Source organism: Protobothrops mucrosquamatus, unplaced genomic scaffold, assembly GCF_001527695.2.
Source record: "Protobothrops mucrosquamatus isolate PMUCROS unplaced genomic scaffold, P.Mucros_1.0 scaffold1175, whole genome shotgun sequence".
Lineage (NCBI taxonomy): Eukaryota > Metazoa > Chordata > Lepidosauria > Squamata > Viperidae > Protobothrops > Protobothrops mucrosquamatus.
Window position 1 is genome coordinate 85352 of NW_015387389.1, and position 22625 is coordinate 107976.

Sequence of the window (22625 nt, forward strand, 5' to 3'; positions counted from 1 at the left end):
TAATTTCATCTTTGTTAATAATAATCTTCCTTAATTTGAGCCCTCTCTAGGTTCTCATAGTTAATGTCTGGATTTAACTGAGCTCCATATTTTATTTATTTATTTGTATCCCACTTTTATTATTTTTACAAATAACATATCCAACACACTTTCCTTCTCCCATTTCCCCCATAACAGCAACCCTGCGAGGTAGATTCAGCTGACCAAAAGTGACTGGTACACAAGTCACCCAGCTGGCTTTTATGGTTAAGACAGGACTTGAACTCACAGTCTCCCGCTTTCCAGCCTGATGCCTTAACCACTGTCCAAGCATCCTGTCTTCAAAATGTTTCAAAGCTGCTAGGTGCCTGAAAATAAAAAAAAAAAAATGTTGCTTAGCTCTTCTGAGTATTCAAAGCAATCTGGGTGATATGAGTATATATTCTCCCCAAGTAATGTAGCATGACAGCCATATTTATAAAATGAGGAACTTGCTCTATTTGATGTCCTTCGAAGATCCTATATAATTTTTTGAAGACCCTTGCAAAATGCATTACCTTTATCTTCTCATACATTAGTCACAAAATATCCATTTAGCCAAAGATAAATTCATGAGGATGATCTTTTCCAGCACTATTGAAGTTAGTTTTTTTCCTGGGCAAATGGGTACAGTTGCAAAAAAAAAAAAAAAAATTCTCTGACACATTAAGAAAGCTTATGGAGCCTATATAGGCATTGGTGCTTTGCTTTTTTAGCATTTCATATCCCCACATAACATATATATATTATGTCAAACGATAAAACAATCACGATCACCAGGAAAATTTCAAGTAAAAAAGTTTTAATAGATACCAAGCTTTCGTCGGAAACTTCCGACATCGTCAGGGTTCAACGCTAGACTAAGGGAGTGGCTTATATAGCGCTGGATAACGCCAGCATCCGGCTTTTGGACCTCGTCATTGGGCCCAGCTGACTAGGGTGTGTTCTAAACATGTCTATGACATCAGTGTTAAGCTCGTTCTTTTTCTTCTTATAATATATATATATATTATAAACAACTTAAATAAACAACTTAAAACAATCCTAAAAGTTTTTTTTAATTTAAATTAAATTAATTTAATTTTAAAAAGTGCAGAGAAAAATCAAAAGGAAATAAACAAAGGAAAAAGAAAAGAAAAAACAGAAGAAACCTTTTCCTTCATCCCAGCAAGTATAGTCAGTCAACCTTAATAACTTATCACTGTCTTTTAAAGTTACAATCAAATATTTCTTCATTCCTTGATACAGTCAATTTGACTTAATAAAGTGTTCTTCTTCTTCCACTTCTTCATTCCATATCTTACTCCATTTTCTATAAGCCCATCTCTAAATCTTCATTCTTCCATATTAATCAGCAATTAGGTATAACAATTTAGCTATTTGTATCTCCATTTCCATGTAAACAATTTCCCCCTTTGATTCCATAAAAAGCCACATTAATGGCTGTGAGTACAATGAAATCCTGTGACTCCCAGATGATTGCAAGAGACCACAAAAACATCAGTTTCTGCCATCTACTCACAAACCCACAAAAAAGCTGTCCAGAGTACATAAAGTTAATCTCAAGAGGTCTTCTTGATCGAGAGAAAATTTTTGATTACCTTTTCAGCCATAATGTTTCCCGCGATCCGCAGAATGTCACTTTGCCATTCCTAACTATAAGTGATTCCCTCTCCCCTCCTGTCACCTCCCCTCTCCTCTCCTCTCCCCTCCCTTCAAAATTCCCTTCTTGCTCTCATTTTAAGGATTCTACAGTACGTAGTATCTTAGCTTTTCCTAATGTTGCACTTTTCTGGACAGAGAACTCTGACATTGATCCTAGGATCCATTGGAGCCACTTTCCCTGCTTAGGAGTCACATCCCTATATGACTGAGCCTTTACTTTCCACATCCTCTCTAGTTCTTCCTTCAGAAATACTTCCAGGGTATTTCTCCAACTTTTCTACTCTTTCTATGCTGCTGTCACTTGGCACCATTATTATCACCACTCCTGTCTTCTGGTTCTTGTCTATTACCACAATGTCCAGAGAGATGTGCAATATTTTTAGTGTCCTTTATCATCATGTGGAGACTTCACCAATTAAACTATGATTTGTAGCGTAACAAATTGGAATGTTCACTCCCATTTCTCTTTGTTATTAGTATTAGTAGAAAATGATATATGAAGCCTGAACCCAAAATTATAGCTCATTGCATTTAAACCAAAATCATTGAGCACCTTTGAATTAGGTTTGTTATTGGCTTCTGAATTATTGTACAATAAACATTGACTCTTAATTGCAATATTTCATGAAACTTCTTTTCCTGTTTGATTTTCTGCTTGATGAAGAAACAAATGTTCAGATCACTTATTGCTTATCAACATTCTAGTTAACTAGAACAAAAGAAATGACTTAAGTCATTCCTGTCATCAGATGTCAATAAATGCAAGATTCCTGATTCTAACTATTGGGAAGGGGTGGGGAATGGTATCTATTTGCAAGTATGCTAACAGCTGTCCTAAATTCCATGTAGTTATATGTTTTTTAACTGTTTTAAGGTGAGGTTTGTTTAACTTCCATCAGTGGAAATGTTTTATTTGATACTTTAATGGGATAGGACCAAAACATATTTGAGAGACTTTCAAGAGCACTGCACTTATTTTTTTCTTTTATGTCTAATTCTTTGGTAATTCAGTTGTTATGAACTAATTTAATCATGTACATATATCTTTGGGGATGAAGAATAAATAAGGCATGAAACCTTCTTTACCACAAGGGGAAAATTATTTGTTCATTTATAAGCTGACTAATTGGCCTACAACTCATTGTTAGATAATACAATATATATTCTTGTGGGTTGTGGGACAAAACAAAAATTAAAGCTTTAGAATGAATCATCCACATCTTCTGGTATTCAAGGCTACAATGAATAATAAAAACAATTATACAGAAATGCTATGCTAAGTCTTGAATACACAATTAACTTTTTTTTCAGTCTTCGAAGAAAAACTATCCCCCTTCAGAAGTATTTTTAACAGGCTATTAATTTTAACATTTACATTTTAGCTCTTATTCTTCGGTTGGTTGTACAAGAATGAAAGCACCACAAAATAATTTGAATATTTCTAATATCGTGATAAAATCATACAGCCGTGAAGCTGCAAGGAGCCATCAAGTGCAATCCCCTATCCAATGGAGAAAAGTATATTAAAGCATCTTCTTGAACCCGGCTAAGGAATCGCTTTTCTGAGTAATTAGTTTCAGTCTCCATCTCTTAGGATCCTTCAGAATCTACCTTCCTTAAACTCATTACTCTGTGTGTTGCACTCTGAAAGGATAGAGAACAAATCCCGAACTTCTTCTTTATGAAAGAATGCTATCATATCCCTCTGGGTCATCTAAACATTCTCAGATTGTTCTATCGCTTTTCATAGGATTTAGTTTCTAGTGCCCTGATCCTCACTGCTGTCCTCTGAACTGTTTGTTCCCGGTGTTCGAATCTCTCTCAAGCATTAAACCCAATGCTCAATTGGTGTGTGTGTGATCATTGTGGAGTGATTAATTCCTATGATTTAGAACTGACATTGCTATTGATGCAGTCTAAATTTTGTGAGCTGTTCTTGCAAGAATGGTACATGGTTGGCTATATTCAATCTGCAATCAACAGGAAGGTACAAAGTTGCCGTCTACTGAGTCAGACTGACAGTGTGAATGATGTCTGTAGTGGCCTTGCTGCTCAAAGCCAACAGGAGTTATACTTCTATAGAGGGCATTAGGTAGGGGGAGATTGATCTTTGCTGAATGGCAATAGATCTCTCACCAATAAAGGAGAATATTTGTAGCTCAGGGTTGAAGTGTGAGGTCCTCGGTCCTCTCTGAGCTTGGTTCTTTTCTTGCAGATGTTTCATTACCAGAACTAGGTAACATCCTCAGTGTTAGATCTCTTACTTTTTAAAATCAAATTCTTTTACATCTTCACCTGGAGTTGCCAGAAATTGAATCTTAAGACACAGTGTTTTGGCTTTTCAAACACTAAGAAGAAAACACTGTTGCCAAATCCTGTTATTGTAGGGGGCCTGCATTTTTTATTTTTATTTCTTGTTTTATTACATAGGGTTTCAAGAGACATAAGAAAGGAGGGATATTATTATCAAAGAAGTCAGGCATTTTTGTCCATTTCCCTTCTCTTCATAACTTTCGGGTTTGGGGGTTGGTTCTGCATTTCAATAAACAAGTTACATTTTGGTAAGCTTAACTGAACCTCATTTATTACTACATTTTCTTTTTTTAAAAAAGTAGAATAACACAGAAGGATAATTAGGGATTTGCAACCAATTGGCTAAGGATTGCAGGAGGGGCTGTGGATTGTTCTTTCCATTCCACTTCTAGAAAGTTGTAAAGGTTGATTACATTTTACTGCCTTTATACATCAGTTCTATTAATTCACTTATATAGCAATTCATTTCTACATTATCACCTGTAGCGACTGAGATAAAATATTATTGTGGCTTTCTCACCATTTGTAATTTTATAAACAGTGGGGTGGTTTCCCACCATTCTTCTAATCTATTTTTGCAAGTAACCAGTCTTCTAAACATTCAGCAAGGATTACTCCTACTTCTGCCTTGTGTTGATGAAGATGCTTGTGTATCCCAATTATGCTATGAGCTATGCTCCTCAGAAGGGTCATCAATGAAAGACAGTCATGATAAATGAGGGATCCGGCTAAATACTGTGAATTAGTGATGGAAATAACATCTTATTGCATCATTCTACCAAGAAAGCAAAGCAAACATTTACAACCGAGACAATATCAGAGTGATAACTGACATCTGAGAATCAGCGAATTGAAATGCATTAGAAAGAGGCACCTTATATCACAGGAGTATCAGATATTTTACGGTAGATAGGAAGCTAAGAGACAAAATCAAATAGGCACTACTGTTAACAAAAGACTATCAATGTCTTTTGGGTGCTTGGGTATAAGCCCAAAACTAACACACTGCTCTCAATTTGAATCCAAGGCAAACAATCAGTATCAGGGTGATCCAAGTCTATATTGGCAGAATCAGGCTAAGACTCTTGATTATTTCTGGATTCCTGAGGCAACATTTGTCTGAAGTGGGCATGTCAGAGTCTTCTGATTTTGTGGAAATAATAACAGCCAGGATGAATGAACCACTCGTCCTAGTCTTGCCACTGGTTAACTACAAGTGTGATTAATGCTATATCTCAGTGCTATAGTTTGGTCTGAAACCCATCTGAAAAGGGGCCAGATAATTTATTTCCTTCATTCCTGGAGCTGCAAGTTAACAACCTTCTCTAGAGAGCTAGGTCTTCACATGATATATCCAAAATATCTTAAATTTGAGTCATTGATGCCTCGAGTGGAAACTTTGCATTAATTTCTTCTATGATCCTTTTGTTTGGTGCTTTGCTGTCTATCCATGGTAATCTCAGGAGTCTTCTCCAACACCAATGTTCAAAAATATCAATATTTCTTTGATCCTTTTTCAAAGTCCAACTTTCACTTCCATAGGGTGCGACCGGGGAAACCATTCTCTGCATGATTCTGGTCTTTGTAGATATAGATACATCCTGACACATAAATATTTTTTCCAAAGCTTTCATTGCTATCCAGCCAACTGCCAGTCTGCTTCCTATTTCGTGATTGTTCCTTTACTTCTCATAGTTGATCCCCAAAGGCAGAAGCTATCCACCACTTCAGTATCTTCATTGCCAGTTCTAAGCCTAGTTCCTGTACATGTTGTTATTAGTATGATGTTTTTATATATATATATATATATTAAAGCTCAGCCTCATCTTTTCATTGTACTCTTTGACTTTCATTGTTAGAGCTTGCAAATTATTTGCATTTTCAGCTATCAGAGTAATGTCTTCAGTATAGTACTGATATTATTGATGTTTGTTTCTCCAGGTTCAAAATCTTGTTCCAATCCATGAGTTTCCTTCAATATGTATTCTGCATTTACCTTGAATAAACAAGGGAAGAGTATACAGCTTTGTTTCACTCCTTTGCCAACCTTTGATCTTATTAATTAAGCAATGTCATCTTGCGGGACCTGGCAAACATGCTAAGTCTGCTGGAATTCCTGCCCTCTGGAATTATCTTCATCCAGAGATTCTACCAACCCTCCAACCATCATGTTGTTCATGAAAGCACTGACTTTTGGAGATAGGATGATTCTAGAGCCCCCTTTTTGCTTTTGTGTTGATCTTGTCTTGATTAATTTTCTTTACTGACCTGTTATATGTTTCTCTGTGTGTGCCTCCGTGTGTATTTTCTATGTTTTTCCTAGTTGTAAGCTGCGGTTTGGGAGTTGGATTGCCAAACAATCAATAAACTTGGAGTCATTTCTGTTTTGCCTCTTTCTATTCATGCTATACCTTCCTGATTAGTGTAGAGGTTTTGCCTTAAGTATTAGAAGAAGTAAAACAGGATGGATCAGTGGAAACACAAATAATTCAGCTAAAGCTTAAACATTTTGGACACATAATACAAATACATGAATCATTGGGGGGGGGGGGAATCCTGATGCTTGGAAAACGTCAGAGACAATTAAAAAAAAAAGGCTCAGCTTGCAAGGACTCACCTAATCCTGTCTGATGGGTCTCAAAAATTTAGGAGCAACTAGATTAGGAAAGTTAGGGCAAAGAGCTAAATAAAATTACTTTCATGTCCTGCTTGTAAACTTCCCAAATATGTTTAGATGAAACAAAATTGATAGAAACAAGTGACATCCTCAGTGCAAGTGGCTGAATAAAAGGCAAAAGCATGCAGAATTCCTAACTATCAAGCCTTTCCTTTGCTCCTATAGAGCATTACATACTGAGATTGAAAGAAAAATGGGTTGCCCAAATTCCCAAACATCAGGAGTTTCCCCCCCCCCCCAAGGATTCTTTTTATTTGTATTATGTGTCCAAAATCTACCATCACCTTTCCTGACTTCAATATTGTTTAATTAATTTGGCTTCAAACATTCAAGACCTAATCTCTACTATAACATGAATTTATCTAGAACCTATAAATTTACTACTTTCACAAATTTCAGATTAATGAATTTCACTTGAGTGGCTTTTATCACAAGTCATTCAGATTAACCCCATCAAATTAACTTCCAAAGCTGTCTCCTACCCTGCTAAATTAACTTATCTTTTGGTTATTATATCCACTTTCTGATTTTCTTCAACCGTCTCCAATTTGATTTTGAAGACTTGAGTTTTTCTACTCATTTATGGAGCTTTTCTTCAGCATAGTTTCCTTCTTCTTGGTTTATTTATTTACTATTTATTAAATTTTTATGCTGCCCATCTCCCCTGTAAGGTGACTCTGGATGGCCTACAAAATAAAAAAAAATCAAAGTTCTGCAAAGAAAATACAAAAGATACAATCTGGGTCGGTCTCCGGGACCAGAGCGTGTGTCTTCTGACTCATGCTGGAGCTGATCTTCAGGGAACTTCACTCTAGCAGAGTGTAATGCTGTTCTGTGTGTGGTATTTATATGGTGGTCAGCTTCCTCCCTGTCCGATCTACAGGGACAATCCATGGAGGGGATTCAGTAGATTACATAGGAAGATTCTCCCACCTCCAAGTGATCTTTACGATGCATAATTTGTCCTCGTATCGTAGCCTCTGGGTGGTTTGCGATGCCCACTTGCAGATCTCGGAAGCTGTGTTGAGCAGCTTCCAAAATATTTTTGATGTGCCATGTGGTTGGTCTTGTACCTGGTTTCTTCCTTTCTCTCCCCATCGTGCTGCACAGACATCGTGTGACAAATGATTGTGGCTCTGCTTGAATTCTTCAAATGGGTACCTGCTCTCCAGCTATCCCAAAGATGCTTTTTCACGAGGCGACTGGACTTTCTTGTTGTTGTTTTCTTTGAAGACGTTTCGCTTCTCATCCAAGAAGCTTCTTCAGCTCTAACTGGATGGTGGGGCATGAAACTTCTTACATTCCCCACCATCCAGTCAGATCTGAAGAAGCTTCTTGGATGAGAAGCAAAACCTCTTCAAAGAAAAAACAAGAAAGTCCAGTTGCCTCGTGAAAAAGCATCTTTGGGATAACTATGACCTGGATGACTGAGAATCTCCATAGACATACTGCTCTCCAGCTATTTGAGTTACTGGCTACTACAGTGGGTTCTCAACTTTGCAGCTACTAAGATTGATGGACAAGCAGGCACAAAAACAGCCAGGGAAGTGATTGAAGCCTGGGAAACAGGCCGCTCATCAGTCAACAGGAGTGCTTATTTACTACCAGCATATCAAGTACTTAGAAAGTGAGGGCTGGGCAGCAGAAGCAAATGACAGCCTACAACTTAAAAGCCAGCCATCAACACACCTCAACCATCATCTAAAAGCCTCATATGATAGGCACTGTATAAATACCACTGACAGAACAGCACGGTCCCAGAGACCGACCCAGATTGGATCCTGCAACATTATCTTGGGACACATATACCCGCCTTCATTTGTAAGATATGAAAGACTGTTGCTATTCATTCAGTAGTCACTCTAAAAACTAGGTTGGCAGCATTATTCTACAGCCATTTTATGATAAGACAAGCATCTGTGTGCAACATGTAACATGCATTGGTGCATACAGGAGCACATCATTATACAATAGGGCTTGAAATATTTAATTTGTTCCATTAGTAAATGTTTGAAATATTTAACAATGTTTCCAGTTAACTGGATAGCAGATTTGTAAAGAATTATTATTTAACATGGAGCAGCATATTACAGAATTATTTTTTTTGTTGAAAATGTGCCTTGTCAGATTTTTAAAAAAGCGCCAATATATTGTAGTGCAGGTATTCCTCAACTTATAACCATTCATTCAGTGACTGTTCAAAGTTACAACGGCACTGAAAAAAGTGACTTATGATCATTTTTCACACTTAACCACCATTGCAACATCTCCATGGTCATGTGATCAAAATTCAGACATTTGGCAATTGACTCATACATACAGTTGCAGGATCCTGGGGGGGGGTGTCACATGATCACCTTTCGCGACCATTTGATAAGCAAAGTCAATGGGGGAAGACAAATTCACTTAATAACTGTGTTACTAACTTAACTGCAGTGATTCACTTAACAATTGTATCAAGAAATGTTGTAAAATGGGGCAACACTCACTTAACAAATGTCTCACTTAGCAACAAAAGTTTTGGGCTCAATTGTGATGATAAGTCGAAGACTATCTGTACACCCACCTGGAAGAATTACCACATGTCTTTCTTCTTTTGGGGAGCCTGTCATTAATTGACCAATAATATGAAATTAGTTTGTTAAAATTTCTTTGATCAGATAGTAGTCCTGCTAAAATCTCTACTTATATTCTGTACAAGTGCTGAGTTCCATATTCTTTTGAAGTCTGTCTTAAATTTTTAAAATCATTCAGTATTACTTTGCTAAGCCATTCACAACAGAGTGTAAATCTGAGAGTCAGGTGGCCTTCATGCTTTCAGAACTGAAAAAGTAGCCATTATTTCTTCGGTCTAGTATACCATGAATAATTTGATGCCTGTTACACCTAGTAGTGATTAATAACTCTCTTGAGATTGACTCTGCAAATTGACTCTGCAAACTGTCATGACTAGAACACCTGCCTCAATTGCTGAATTTTTGGTGTGCTTCTCTATTCATTCTCTTTTTCTTTCGGGGGCTATTTTGTCTGCAAAATCAGAGAACTCTAAACTTAGGGGGTGGGTGTGCCTTTGAGGCAGTGTGTTGGCCACTGCCTGGACAGGTGCCTGCAGTTTTCTTGGCAAAATTTCAGAAGTGGTTTGCCCTTACTTTCTTCCCAGGGCTGAGAGAGAGTGACTGGCCCTAAGTCACCCCGCTGGTTTCACGTCTAAAACAGGACTAGAATTCCTGGTTTGCTGCTTTTAGCCTGGTCCCTCAACCACTGCATCATATTGATTTACACACATACAAATATACATATACATTAATAACATTAAGGCACACATTCATTAATACATTCTGTGAGTTTGAAGTTGCTTTGTTTGCTTTTTATGCAGAAATTCTACTCTCTCTTTGCAGCAACAGCTTGCATTTACTTAAAAAGAGAAATCTTCCAGACAGTCTGAAGACATAAGGGATCCCTGGAGCAATATTACTTATGCATAGATAAACTGTTATTAAAACTAAATATCTCCCAAATTAATACTTGGAACAGTTATTTTCATTTCTGCAAAGCCTCTGTTATTCCTCTGTCGTACTGTGTTTAAATGTATGGTGCATGTGTACATATGTGCTTGTGTAAATAAATATGCACATACAGATGCAAATTTATACCTAAATTATATTACTAGTATAACATAACTTTTGTTACGCTTTCTATTAAAAAAATATTGAAAAAAATCAGGAAAAAATTAACAGTGAACAGTGTGTTTGTTGTCCCAAGCAGCTATCAGTCACTGAAGCAAAAGAGCAACAGGAGCTGAAAACTTTGCTGCACTGGCACCGTCTTATGGATGAGGTGCAGAATTCTGAAGGGGATCTGCAGGTTTTAAGGTATAGTTCAGGCTGCTTACTTTGGCTGTGTCTTTCCCTTCCAGGTTGTTTTTCCTCTGAAAACTGAGCATGTCCAAATGATCAGATTAAGTCATTGCATTTTTCCCCCCCCAAAGAGGATATTGGAAAATTTGAGTGAGCCAAAGTGATGTAAGGATAGTGAAGACAAATTAAAGAAAACAAATCTGGAATGCAGTCTTGTGCAACTCAGTGGGATTTATTTCTGACTATATACGTTTTGGCTGTAAGTTGCTACTGGAACCATAAAAAGAAACTTAACTGTCTTAAATGTTGATCCCAGAAAAAAAAAATAAAAGATTTCCTTTCTCACATAATTTATTTATTTATTGGAACCACAAATTCTGTTGGACAGAGCTTTCTGTTTTCTGCATCATATTTATTTATTACTTACCATCACAGAGAATACCAATGATAATATTAAAATGTGGAAGACTTATTTAAAGAACACTTTTTAGCATATTAAATAGCCTGATAAATTTATATATATATATATATATATATATATATATATATATATATATATATATATATATATATATATATATATATATATATATATGTTTTCTGAGGTTTTCGCGGGTGTTTGTATGTAGGTCTTTAGTTATTCGGGTTTTCTCCCGCGTAGAATTAAAAGTACCTTGGCGACGTTTCGACGAAGTCACATTCGTCATCTTCANCATCCAACGGATTCCAAAGAAATAAGATTACCAACCTAATCCGAAAAGAAACCCCCACCAAAATCCAAGACAGAGAACAAGAAAACGGCAAAGCCCTCCTCCCATACATAAAAGGCACCACAGACAGAATCAGCAAGATCCTCCACAAACACAACATCAAGACAGCATTCTGCACAAACCGAAAAATATCCACCATCCTTAGAAGCACGAAGCAGAAGACACCAGCCTGAAGATGACGAATGTGACTTCGTCGAAACGTCGCCAAGGTACTTTTAATTCTACGCGGGAGAAAACCCGAATAACTAAAGACCTACACACACACACACACACACACATATATATATATATATATATATATATATATATATATATATATATATATATATATATATATATATATATATATATATATATTCTTTCAGTCTAAAGTTTCTTTCTTAAATGTGAAATTCATTGATTGGTTCTAAAACATACTGACTCTATTATTTACTGTTGAATGGAGACCTGGAGCTGGATTTGGCACTACAGTTTACCTGTGCTTACGTTCCAAGTCTTAAAAATATAAACCCCTTTCTATGAAATTGTTCAGAGAAATGGTTAATTCATGGTTGGCTTTGCTTATGTTTCATTATTCCATGAAATGTCTCCAGCCTTCCAATAGCATGCATAGTTATGCATGGAATTCAGATTGGAGTATGCTGCTATTCATGTATTTATGTGTAATGCTTCACAGAAAGTTGCAGCTCAAATCTCTAGTCTAGACAATTGTGTATAGGAAGTCTCTGTGTAGAGCAGGACTTTATTCTGAAACAGTATAACCTCTGAAATTCATTCCACATTGGTTTTCGAACTACCCCAGTTTGAAAATTAAACTTTTCATACAAGTCTGTATGCAGGGAATTCATTATAAACTTCTCCCCATGTTGAAACCTAAGTGGTAGGTCTCTTCTGAAATTCAGATTCAAAGGTGAAAATCTGTTTTTTCTAGCATTGGGCTGCAGTTAGAGAGGGCAGCATGACCATTGTGGCTATTTTTCACATGACCATTGCAGCCCCCCCCCCCCATGGTCGTGTGATTAAAATTCAGGCCCTTGGTAACTGATATGTATTTATGACAGTTGCATGTTCCAGGGTCATTTGATCACCTTTTTTGTGACCAGCTGGCTTCCAAACAAGCAAAGTCAAAGAGGAAAACCAGATTCGCTGAACGGCAGCATGAGTCATTAACAGCAGGGATTCATTTAATAACTATGACCAAAAAAAAGGGCACAACTCACTTAAAAACTGCTTTGAATAGCAATGGAAATTCTGGGCTCAATTTTTGTCATAAGTCAAGGACTCTCTGTAGAGCCAAGAAGAGCAGTATGAGTGTCCCTCACCTTTGAAGGTTCATTTTGCCCTCAGATCTAAAGTACTACACAACCCTGTTGAAACGACCTCCAAAGATGAGGTGCCAGGGAGCTTCTCGAAGCCCATTTTATATAGTTTGAAATGTTAAAAGAGCTGAATATTAATCCTGAGATTCCATTAGCTGATATAACTTCCCAACGCAGAGCCAAGAACTGATACGAGGCTTTTAAGAAGATTTAAAGGATTCATCTCACCCCCTCCTACTTTTCAAAAATGTTTCTCAGTTAAATTGGGGCTCAAAGAGAGTGGCTAGATCAAAAAAATGTCATAGTTAGGGAGTTCAAAGCTTTCTACTTTTAACATTTCTCTGCTACAATAGTTGTCCTGAGAGTCTTCCACTGTGTCCAGCTCCTGTTTGACCTCCATGTTAGCTGTTCAGACATTATGGGTATACAGGCGAGAGTTCCTGAAAGCATAAATCTAAGTCCAGCAAGAATTAGTGAAGCTGGTTTTATAATTATAATAGAAAGGAGATTGATGTACAGGAAATGCATTACAATTTTAAGCCAAACCTACCCCCCTAGCTAGCTACATCCTATGAGGAGGAGAGTCTAAGAGCACATGCTCTGTGTGAGTGTGAAGGCTGAAGGAAGTCACCCATGCTGGCTGGGGAATTCTGGGAGTTGAAATCACATCTATTAAAGTTGTTGAAGTTGAGAAGCACTGTCTTAGACAAACAGCAGGCAGAGTGATAGTGAATAAGGGGCATGGATAAATCCTTAACCTTCTATCTACACTGTACCTCACAGTAGGATCAATAGATCATAAAAAGCTGTTGGATTCACACCTCCAGCATGCCTAGCTTCCCTTCCCATTTAAATAATCACATGCAATTCTCATATTTCCAACAGTGCCATTTGATAATAGACATAGATAGAAGAGGCTGCCTTATCATTAGCCTCCATGCAGCTGCTGATTGACAGGGTGACTGGTAGTGGTTGCTTTTGTTACAATGTGTATATAGTGTGTTTGTCTGTGTATGTGAATTGTTGTGATAGAGGCCTAGCTGTGGAAGATGGACAGCCAGATGCTTCAGTTCAGATTTCTGAACGGAGTTAAACCTTGTAGCTTTTATGTACCCTTTCAATTCAATTACATTTTAATTTGTGATTAAAGAATTTTTAAAACCACATTTTAGCCACTTTGAGAAATATGATGAAGTGTGTGTGTGTGCGCGCACACACATATGAGATTCTCTTACAGAGTGTAACCTGCCATTGATGGCAGCTTTTAAAATTTTAATAGCATTTTTCAACTATTAAAACTTGAGATATATTGCCATATAAATGTAAAAGAACATAAACAACATTCAGCTGCTATTTATGCTGGAAACTGTACAGAAAGAAGAAATAAAGTAGGTAAAGGAATTGGAGCAATTCCCAGTATCAAAAGACAATGAGGTAAACTAAAATAATTTAGTCTAATTTATTAGCTAAAAAATATAACACAAAATTAAATGGACTGCTGCTGTTTTCTTGTTTGCAAAAAAGTAGGTGGTGTATTTGTCAGAAGGTTGCAAAAGGTGATCACATGAATCTGGGACACTACAACTGTCATAAATACATGCCAGTTGCCAAGCGTCTGAATCACCTGACTATGGGGGTGCCTAACGGTCATTTGAAAAATGGTCATAAGTTATTTTCTCAGTGCCCTTGTAACTTTGAACGGTCACGAAACAAAAGGTTATAAGTTGAGGATTACCTGTATAGAAACCAGCTTTCATGAGAACTTATATAAATGCTTCACTATAGCGAGTTGTCATTTGAACTGAAGCAGAACAAGGTGTGTGTGTTTAAATCTATGCTGTAAACAGAATAATTTAATGATATGGCTGGTATAAAAATTCTGTAAATGAATGCATTTCTGGCAGAGCTACAGGGAGCGACTATTAATTGATGAAGAATCTAATCATTCAAAACTGGTAGAGGATATTGCAGACCTCCTGAATGAGAATTTGGAGACCAAAACATAGTGTGTCATTGTTTTCTAAAGGAAGAAATTATAAAATAGAAGAAAAACAAGGGAAAACCTGGCACATTTTAAACATGGTAGACGTAGATGAAATAAGATGTTTACTTGATAGGTATGGCCTTGTGAGCTGCTAAAGTGAAGTTTGGATAAAACCAAACAAAATATGTAGCTGGATTTTTTCCCTTCATCTAGAATGTTTCCATCACTTCTCATTTCCCTTTGCTATGATGTGATGATCCTGTCTGTGTAACATATCTTTAGCAGAATGCCACACGGTATGATATAATGTCTGGGAGAAGTGTTAAGTAGCTTCACACCAACTTAACTTGGGCTATCGGTTCAGTGTCAGCTGTTTATTTAGCCACGCACACAATATTACAGTAGAAAATTGTATCATTGCACTGCTTTTCCACAAAGAGAGTTTCATTGAACAGAGGTTTCAGAACTGGGTCCGTGAATCAAATATTATGCTGTTCCTATTTTTAATCAGATGTTTTGATAATGAAATTTTTATGAAATAATAAAGATATTTCTGTCACTTCATCTAAAATCATATTACTATATTGTATCCTTTTAGGCCAAACAAAGAGAAAACGGGCAAAGTGATTGAATCTGGTTCCTCTGTAGTCAAACATGGCCTCAATGCTGAAAAAATCTTCATGCAGGTTCACTACTTAAAGGTCAGAATGCTTAATGCTGTTATTGGAAACCAGATGTTTTATCCATAGAAACTTAACATGCTGATATTACATTTTCAAAGTGCCAGAATATCTTCTGTGAACCTGTTCAAATTTTGTGACTTGTTATAGTGCATTCAGAAATGCAGGTGTATGTATCTGCACCATACACCTTCAAAATTTTTCTAAAGCTTAGAGAGTGTGATGGAGTTATGCAAAAATCATTCCATTCAATACATAATGCAATCCTGCAAATTCCTGTATGGTGACCTTTGGAAACAACCAAGAAGATTGGCTACTGAGAAAACAGAGTTCTAGGTAACATTTCTGTGGTCTCTATGAATCACAGAAAGAGCCGAGTAGCATGTGTTATTTGGACATAGGCTTACATTTTCAGGATTGCTTTCACACATGAAGCATTATGTTGGGAGTGAACATCTAAGTCAGGGGTCTTCAAACTTGGCCCTTTTATGACTTGTGAACTTCAACTCCCAGAATTCCTCAGCCAGGCACGCTGGCTGAGGAATTCTGGGAGTTGAAGTCCACAAGTCATAAAAGGGCCATGTTTGAAGACCCCTGATCTAAGTGGTACTGTTTTATGAATGTGGGATGTTGAGTCTGGGTTCCAGTCATCCTTACTTCTTTCAATGAATTGTGTTAGAACAGAGCCTAGAAGTTAATGCAGCCTTTGACTAGGCTTAAATCAAGGGAGCTCAACCAGCTCATAGAAGAAATTTCTAGGAGCAATGACCTAGCAGCAGAGATATTGAAAGGAAATAGAAAATATATGACTTGGTTGTGGTCCTTAGAAAAAGGTACCGGTTGATGACAGTATTTTATGGAAAGTAAGGTGTGTGTCAGCTAATCAAAGAGCACCCAATTTACCAAATCTTCTGGTAGAAGTAAGAACAAGTAAGAACACAGTTTCCCAAGTGTGCAGATTAATAGGGCAAATAGCCAGCAATCTAAACAGATCCATAATCAACATTGGGAGAACCAGGGATTAAGTCCCAGATAAAGTTAGAAATGTATGTTAAAATTCCTGGAAAAGGTTCTCTCTTTTGAATGGGAGAAAATTGACCGCCCCTTGACCATTCAAGAGATGTTGAAATGGCCATTCAGAGCAATTAAAAGTAGAAAGGAGAAGGTTTTCCTCCTTCAGACGGGAGGAAAGCCAAACTAAACCTCATAGTATGGGATGTCTGGAATAAGATATATAAAAGAATGTAACATTCTATTTGGTATTTTGTCTTCCCCATGTTAAATGAAAAACTGAGAGAGTCTTTTCACACAAGAGCACATTTGATGAGTGATCTTTTACAAAAAATTTAATGTCTGAACATATATCTTACTTCATAAGTACAGTACTTGTTTAGTTAACGAAAGTGAACGGATCCAAAAACCATTGGATAGAAAATGCAATTCTTTTAAGAAAAGCAAACAGGAACTGAGTTCAAATTTCTATCTGCTCTGAAGCATCTTTTTGGAATTGAATCTGAAGCATTATACCGTTATTTCTGTGTATGAATGGTAGGACTGGGGCTCAAGATCTCTGCAAGCTCTAGAACGGGTCTGCCTAACATAGAGCCTGCCAAGCCATCTTATACTGCCCACCAATTTTTTTTTAAAGTAGTAAATCACTGCCTCCACTGGCTCCAGTGCTTCTGCCACTCCACTAGCCACAGAACATCTGAACAACAGCATTCTAGGTATTTATTTTTTGTGTCCCACCAGGATTTTTAATTTATCAATGTGACCCTTTTCTCATGACAAATTCTGCAGGCCCTACTTCTAGAAGCACTATTGTGGATACAGATACCCATTTATGTCCATTGTGAGGATCACAATTAAGGATTGTAATAAGTATTAGGGAAAGAACGTCTGCATTCAATCTCTTCTCTTTAATACATTCCCAGGGAAAATAGGTCTAATACTTTTTTTGTTAGTAGTCCTTAGAAGATTGTAACCCGTACTTTGATAATATTGTTGTACTATGTAGTAATGATCAGTTTATCATCTCATGATCATTATAGGTAGTCCTCGATTTACATTCATTCATTTATCGATCATTCAAAGTTATAACGGCACTGAAAAAAGTGACTTACAACCGGCCCTCACACAGCCTCCCCAGGGTCATGTCATCAAAATTTGGGCACTAGGGAATAGAAATGTATTTGTGACGATTGCAGCATCCCGGGGTCATGTGATTGCAATTTGTGACCTTTCTGACTAGCTTCCAACAAGCAAAGTCGACAGAGAAGCCAGATTTCACTTAAAGACCACCGTACTTAGCAATGGAAACCTGGTCCCAATTGTGATCATAAGCCGAGGACTACCTGCATAATGATCTAACTCAGACATGTCAAACTCGCGACGTCACGTGACATCACGCAACGTATCGGAGCTTTTTCGCCATTGCCGGCAATGGGGTGGGCGTGGTTTCCCGATGACGCGTCCGCCCCACGGGCCGGCAGTTTGACACCCCTGATCTAACTGCTTTTGATAATAATAATTTTATAATATTTCATTGCTTTTTTTGTTTACCAGTTAGCAACAAAGAGCCTAAAACCCAAAACAATTAAAAAAAATAAAGAAATCAGAAAAGATAGGGTGTAAGATTCCATTGCCATTATTTATTGGCCAGATGAGGTCCAAGTAAATACCATGTAAGATAATTACGATGTGCTGATATTTTGTTAGTCATTTTGCTAACTTCAGAGCAGATCTGAAACTGAGAACTGCCCTGTCTTGATTTCTTCTAGGGTTATTTCTTGCTTCGGACATTCACAGAAAAAATTGGAGAAGCTGCATATTTTGCTTTTTTAAGAAAATATGTGCAAGCATTTCACGGACAACTGATACTCTCTCAGGTATTTGTGCACGTCATTTTCTTGGTGAAGGCATATCAGAAAATTAAATAGTATGTATGTGATCTTCAGAGATAGCAATATGCAAAGAGAGCAGGGTGAGCAGCATGAGACTTAAGGTTATAAAAACGTTAAAACAATATGCCAAAATTTGGAAAGGTCTTATTATAATACCTAACTAATCTCTCATGACATTCATGGAAATGGACTAAGATAGAAATTTTGGAATTTCAGTTTCTCTCTCCCATAGTCTTGCTCTTAGATACTATTATGATACTGACGTGGAATGATTATGGGGATGCTAAAACGTAATTTAGCATGGAATATTGCAAAGATTAAAACATTTTTTTAAAGATACAATCATTGAAATTAGGATTTAACAGTCAACCAGAAATAGAAGGCAAGAGTATCTTTGAAAATATATTTTCTTTAATTTGATGTTTGGAAATATGACATAATGGAATAGCTTTGATGTATATTTGAACCTTTCTTATATAATCAATATTATAGTTTAACATTAAGGCTAGTCAAACTAATAACAATTTTGATAGTGTTGCTTACATCTAGAAAAGGAACTACCAAATGAAAGGTTTTTAGAATGTAGATCAAGCCAAACCCAAAAATGAGAAAAAAATGCTGGCATTCAGACAAATCGGGCATAATAGACACATAGATACTGTATACAGGTAGTCCTCAGTTACTGATGCCCAATTGCGACCAACAATTCTAGTGCTAAGCACTGCAAACATTAAGTGAAAAATCATGTCACCATTCTGAATTTGCAATGTTACTTTTACTTTGTTGTTAAATGTATCACTAGGATCATTAAATGAGATATCATATGACCGCAAATTGCAATTTCACTTCCGCGTTCTTCATTCTGTTTGTTGGAAGCCAGTGAAATTCAGAAATGGTGATTACCTGACCATAAGATGCTCCAACAGCTGTAAATGTAGTGACTGATTGCAGAGGATGTTTTCTTTTACACTATCATGATTTCGAACAGTTGCTAAACAAGGCAGTGAATAAGTGAGGACTATGTGTAAACCACATTTACGCACCATGTAAAAAAGACAATAAAAAACTTAGGAAGGAAAGAAAAATATCCTTCCAGCATCCTACATTTAAATAAGCAGGATCAGACAATCAGATAGAAAACAATGCCCTAATCAAGAAACCACCAAGGAAGAATCTACGCCCCCACCAAAGCTAGTAGGGCAAGCAACTACATATAGGTAGTCCTTGACTTACGACCACAATTGAGCCCTAAATTTCTGTTACTAAGCAAGGCATTATTGCCCCATTTTACGACCTTTCTTGCCACAGTTGCTAAATGAACCACTGCAGTTGTTAAGTTAATAACATGTTGTTAAGTGAATCTGGCTTCCCCATTGACTTTGTAAGTGCAAAAAACGGTCATAAGTCCTTTTTTCAGTAGTAACTTGAAACAGTCACTAAATGAATGGTTGTAAGTCAAAGACTACCTCTATAAACAGGAAGCAAACCCCAAACTCATTAACAGGGATGATGTTATCTAGTTGGGTCTTGAAATGTCTGCAAGCAAACAACCAAGCTCAGAGAGCACCAAAACTTCCACTGGATGCAGTTATTCTGTCCTTCCACTTGTTACTGGATTTTTTTCTAGTAGGCAAATGAGATTTCTCCCAAGAGAAAAAAATGGGACACCTACAAATCAAGGTAGACATTATCACTTGGAACTTATAATGATTGCACAATAAAAGCCTTCTCTGGAATTACCCAACCATGTTTCTGAACATGGCTTGCTCAACATTATAGTGATGATAATGCTTAGTTTATTTTATGCCTCAATCATAAACATATTTTCTTAACAGTAAATCTTAGAGAGTTAAATGTGCTTATATCTTCCCAAGTAAGATTCAATTGCAACTGAGAATAGCGTAGTACCACAATTTAACTATACACCAACTAACACCGTGCATTATTTCTGTTATGTGAACAGTATTGAAGATTTCAATTTGTTTCACTTAGCTCTGCTAGCCTGATATTAAATCAATTTGGTTAGCAAATTACATAAATATTGCAAAACAATGGAGGATCTCAGCTCATAAGGCTATTAGTCATTGTAGTAAGATCATGTTACAATGGAGATGTTAATCCGCTGGTCATTTTCTTTTTGCCTAGCAGCCTGCTGTGAAATCTGGTTTATAAATTCCCCAGCTGTTCTCTGTCCATATGAAATATTTCATTCTTGCTCTTATCCTAGAGGCAAATGTTTATAAATCAGACTTTAAAGCTGATGTCAAATAATCTACTTTTTAGTTGTTTGGATGTGGTGAGAACATTTTCTTACTCAAGATTCTCCAGGTCAACATTCTCCTTAATAGGAGATTGGACTTGTGACATACAGTTTTGAAGTCCCAGCTCCCCCGTGTTCGTGTCACAACAAAGAGTGGAACAAAATCTCATAAGAGAAAGCAAAGCAATCTTTCCCTGTCTTTCATCCTAACACTCATCTAATTATACTCCAGTTGAGCTTTGATTCATGGTGTTTTCAGACAATATGTTTACACAGATTTAGATTTTTGTCCGCATGCAATTGATCTGTCTCTGTGCTAGAGAGACTGCAGTTTTTTTTCACTCATCCCGTGATATGTTCACTTCTGTTGTAAGATGAGATCAGGGGCAGGTAACCATTTTATGGCCCCCGGCAGCACTTTTAATAATACTATTTTTGGCAGCTAGGCACTGCAAAGGGTGGGGCAGTTACATCATACAAACGGAACAAGTTTGTTTTTGTTTTATTTTTTTAGTTAAAGTGCACTATGCCTGTACAAATAAGTCGGCAGGAATCCGTGTCAGGATTGTCAGCAATTGGCGACTAGATTTGTGGCAAACGATATGAATTCATTCCTTCTTTGCACTAACAGAACAGAAAGAATTATCTGAATTCTTCTGCTAGTCACAGGGTTTATATCTAAATTGGAATATGATTTTTAAGCAAATATGAGATACTGAATGAATAAAAGTATTGCAGTGTTTTAGTGTTAGAAAAATAGGGCTGAATTCCTACCATTTAAGAGCATGAAGACGACGGTATAATAACTAAAGAATAAATAATTCTCACATTCTGAATACTAGTCTTGTTTCTAGCAGTGTTTGTAGTATTTTTCTTAGATTTGAGCCACAGGTGCAAGGAAATGACTTCACATGTGAAGCATTAATCAGTTTGCTTTTCTCCCTTCATTTTGACTGCAAGCTCAGTTATATTTTTAATAGTAGTTTTTGTTTATTTTAGTTGAGTAGTAAGTAAGTCTGGAACTTTAGGAAGGATTTTTTTTTTAAAAAAAATGAGTTTATTCTGGTTTCTACTAGAGAATCCACTGAATAATATTTTTGAGGAAATTTGTGTTTTAGATGGAGTACTGGTAACTATAAATGAATAGAAATGAATTTAAAGTGCTGATTCTACTTGTGTAATTAAGGCTGACTAATTTAGTTTGGTGATGAAAAATTGATATCTTTGCTGAGTTTAATATGTTCATTATAACATCTGGTCAAATAAAGAAATAAATGTAACATTGAGCTACTAAATGTGTATATTAGCTAATTCATACGTAATGTCACTGGTACATGTTTAAAATAATTAAAAATTGCACCAGGGAAAAAATTACTCTATGATATAATTGCATTTGTATTTCATTTTAAATTATGTCGTTAATTTGGAGAGCCTTTGATTATATTCCAGATTTTGGTTTCTCCAACAGTCTGTCAAAAAGACCGTATATACTAGTATATCTTGGGCATAAAAATGTGAATTGAGAATTCATGTAACAATCTTATGTAATTGTGTAGATTGATTTTACAGACATAAAATGTTTACATTATTTATATCTTTAAAAGCAGTATCTGATTGATTTACTTCAAAATGGATTAACAAATTTAAAACTAATTATAATACAGTTGAATAATAATCCCATTTGGAAAATTTGTGCTATTCTCTAAAATATTGTGACATCTTTACATAGCCAAAGAATCAGTTAAGCTTCACATATGAAGAACTGTGCAGACAAAAGAATGCTTTTCTTAATAATAGAAATAATCAGGGAAGCTCTACCCCAGTCTATTGGAATCCTCAACTGCATCTCTGTATTTTGTATTATGAAAGTGAAAAAGATGCCATTTGTAACTAGTATACACAACTTAAATATCTCAATGGCCAGCTTATTTTCTCTTGTTAAAATATTAACTCTTGAACTCCTGAAATATAGCTTATATAACACAATGGAATCTTGCATTGTCTTGTGTTGTCCTGTGGAATGTAGTTATGCAAGGTTCTTTTTCACTTCTGTAGGATACTCTATTCTTTTCACCCTTTTTTTTATTTCTTCCCTTTTTCAATAGCCATTAAGCATTCCCTTGATCTGAGCATGTGTACATCTCATAATGGGATATTAGTGTTTTTATCTTATAATATG

General features: G+C 36.4%; 1 protein-coding gene across 1 annotated transcript in view; it reads left to right on the forward strand.

Annotated features, from left to right (window-relative positions):
- AOPEP (aminopeptidase O (putative)) overlaps window positions 1–22625 on the forward strand; it is a 183878-nt gene that overhangs the window by 49712 nt on the left and 111541 nt on the right. The window contains exons 6-8 of the mRNA XM_015820752.1: window positions 10439–10545; window positions 15202–15304; window positions 18064–18171. Coding sequence (XP_015676238.1) covers window positions 10439–10545; window positions 15202–15304; window positions 18064–18171 — 318 coding nt within the window. The remainder of the gene's footprint in view (window positions 1–10438; window positions 10546–15201; window positions 15305–18063; window positions 18172–22625) is intronic.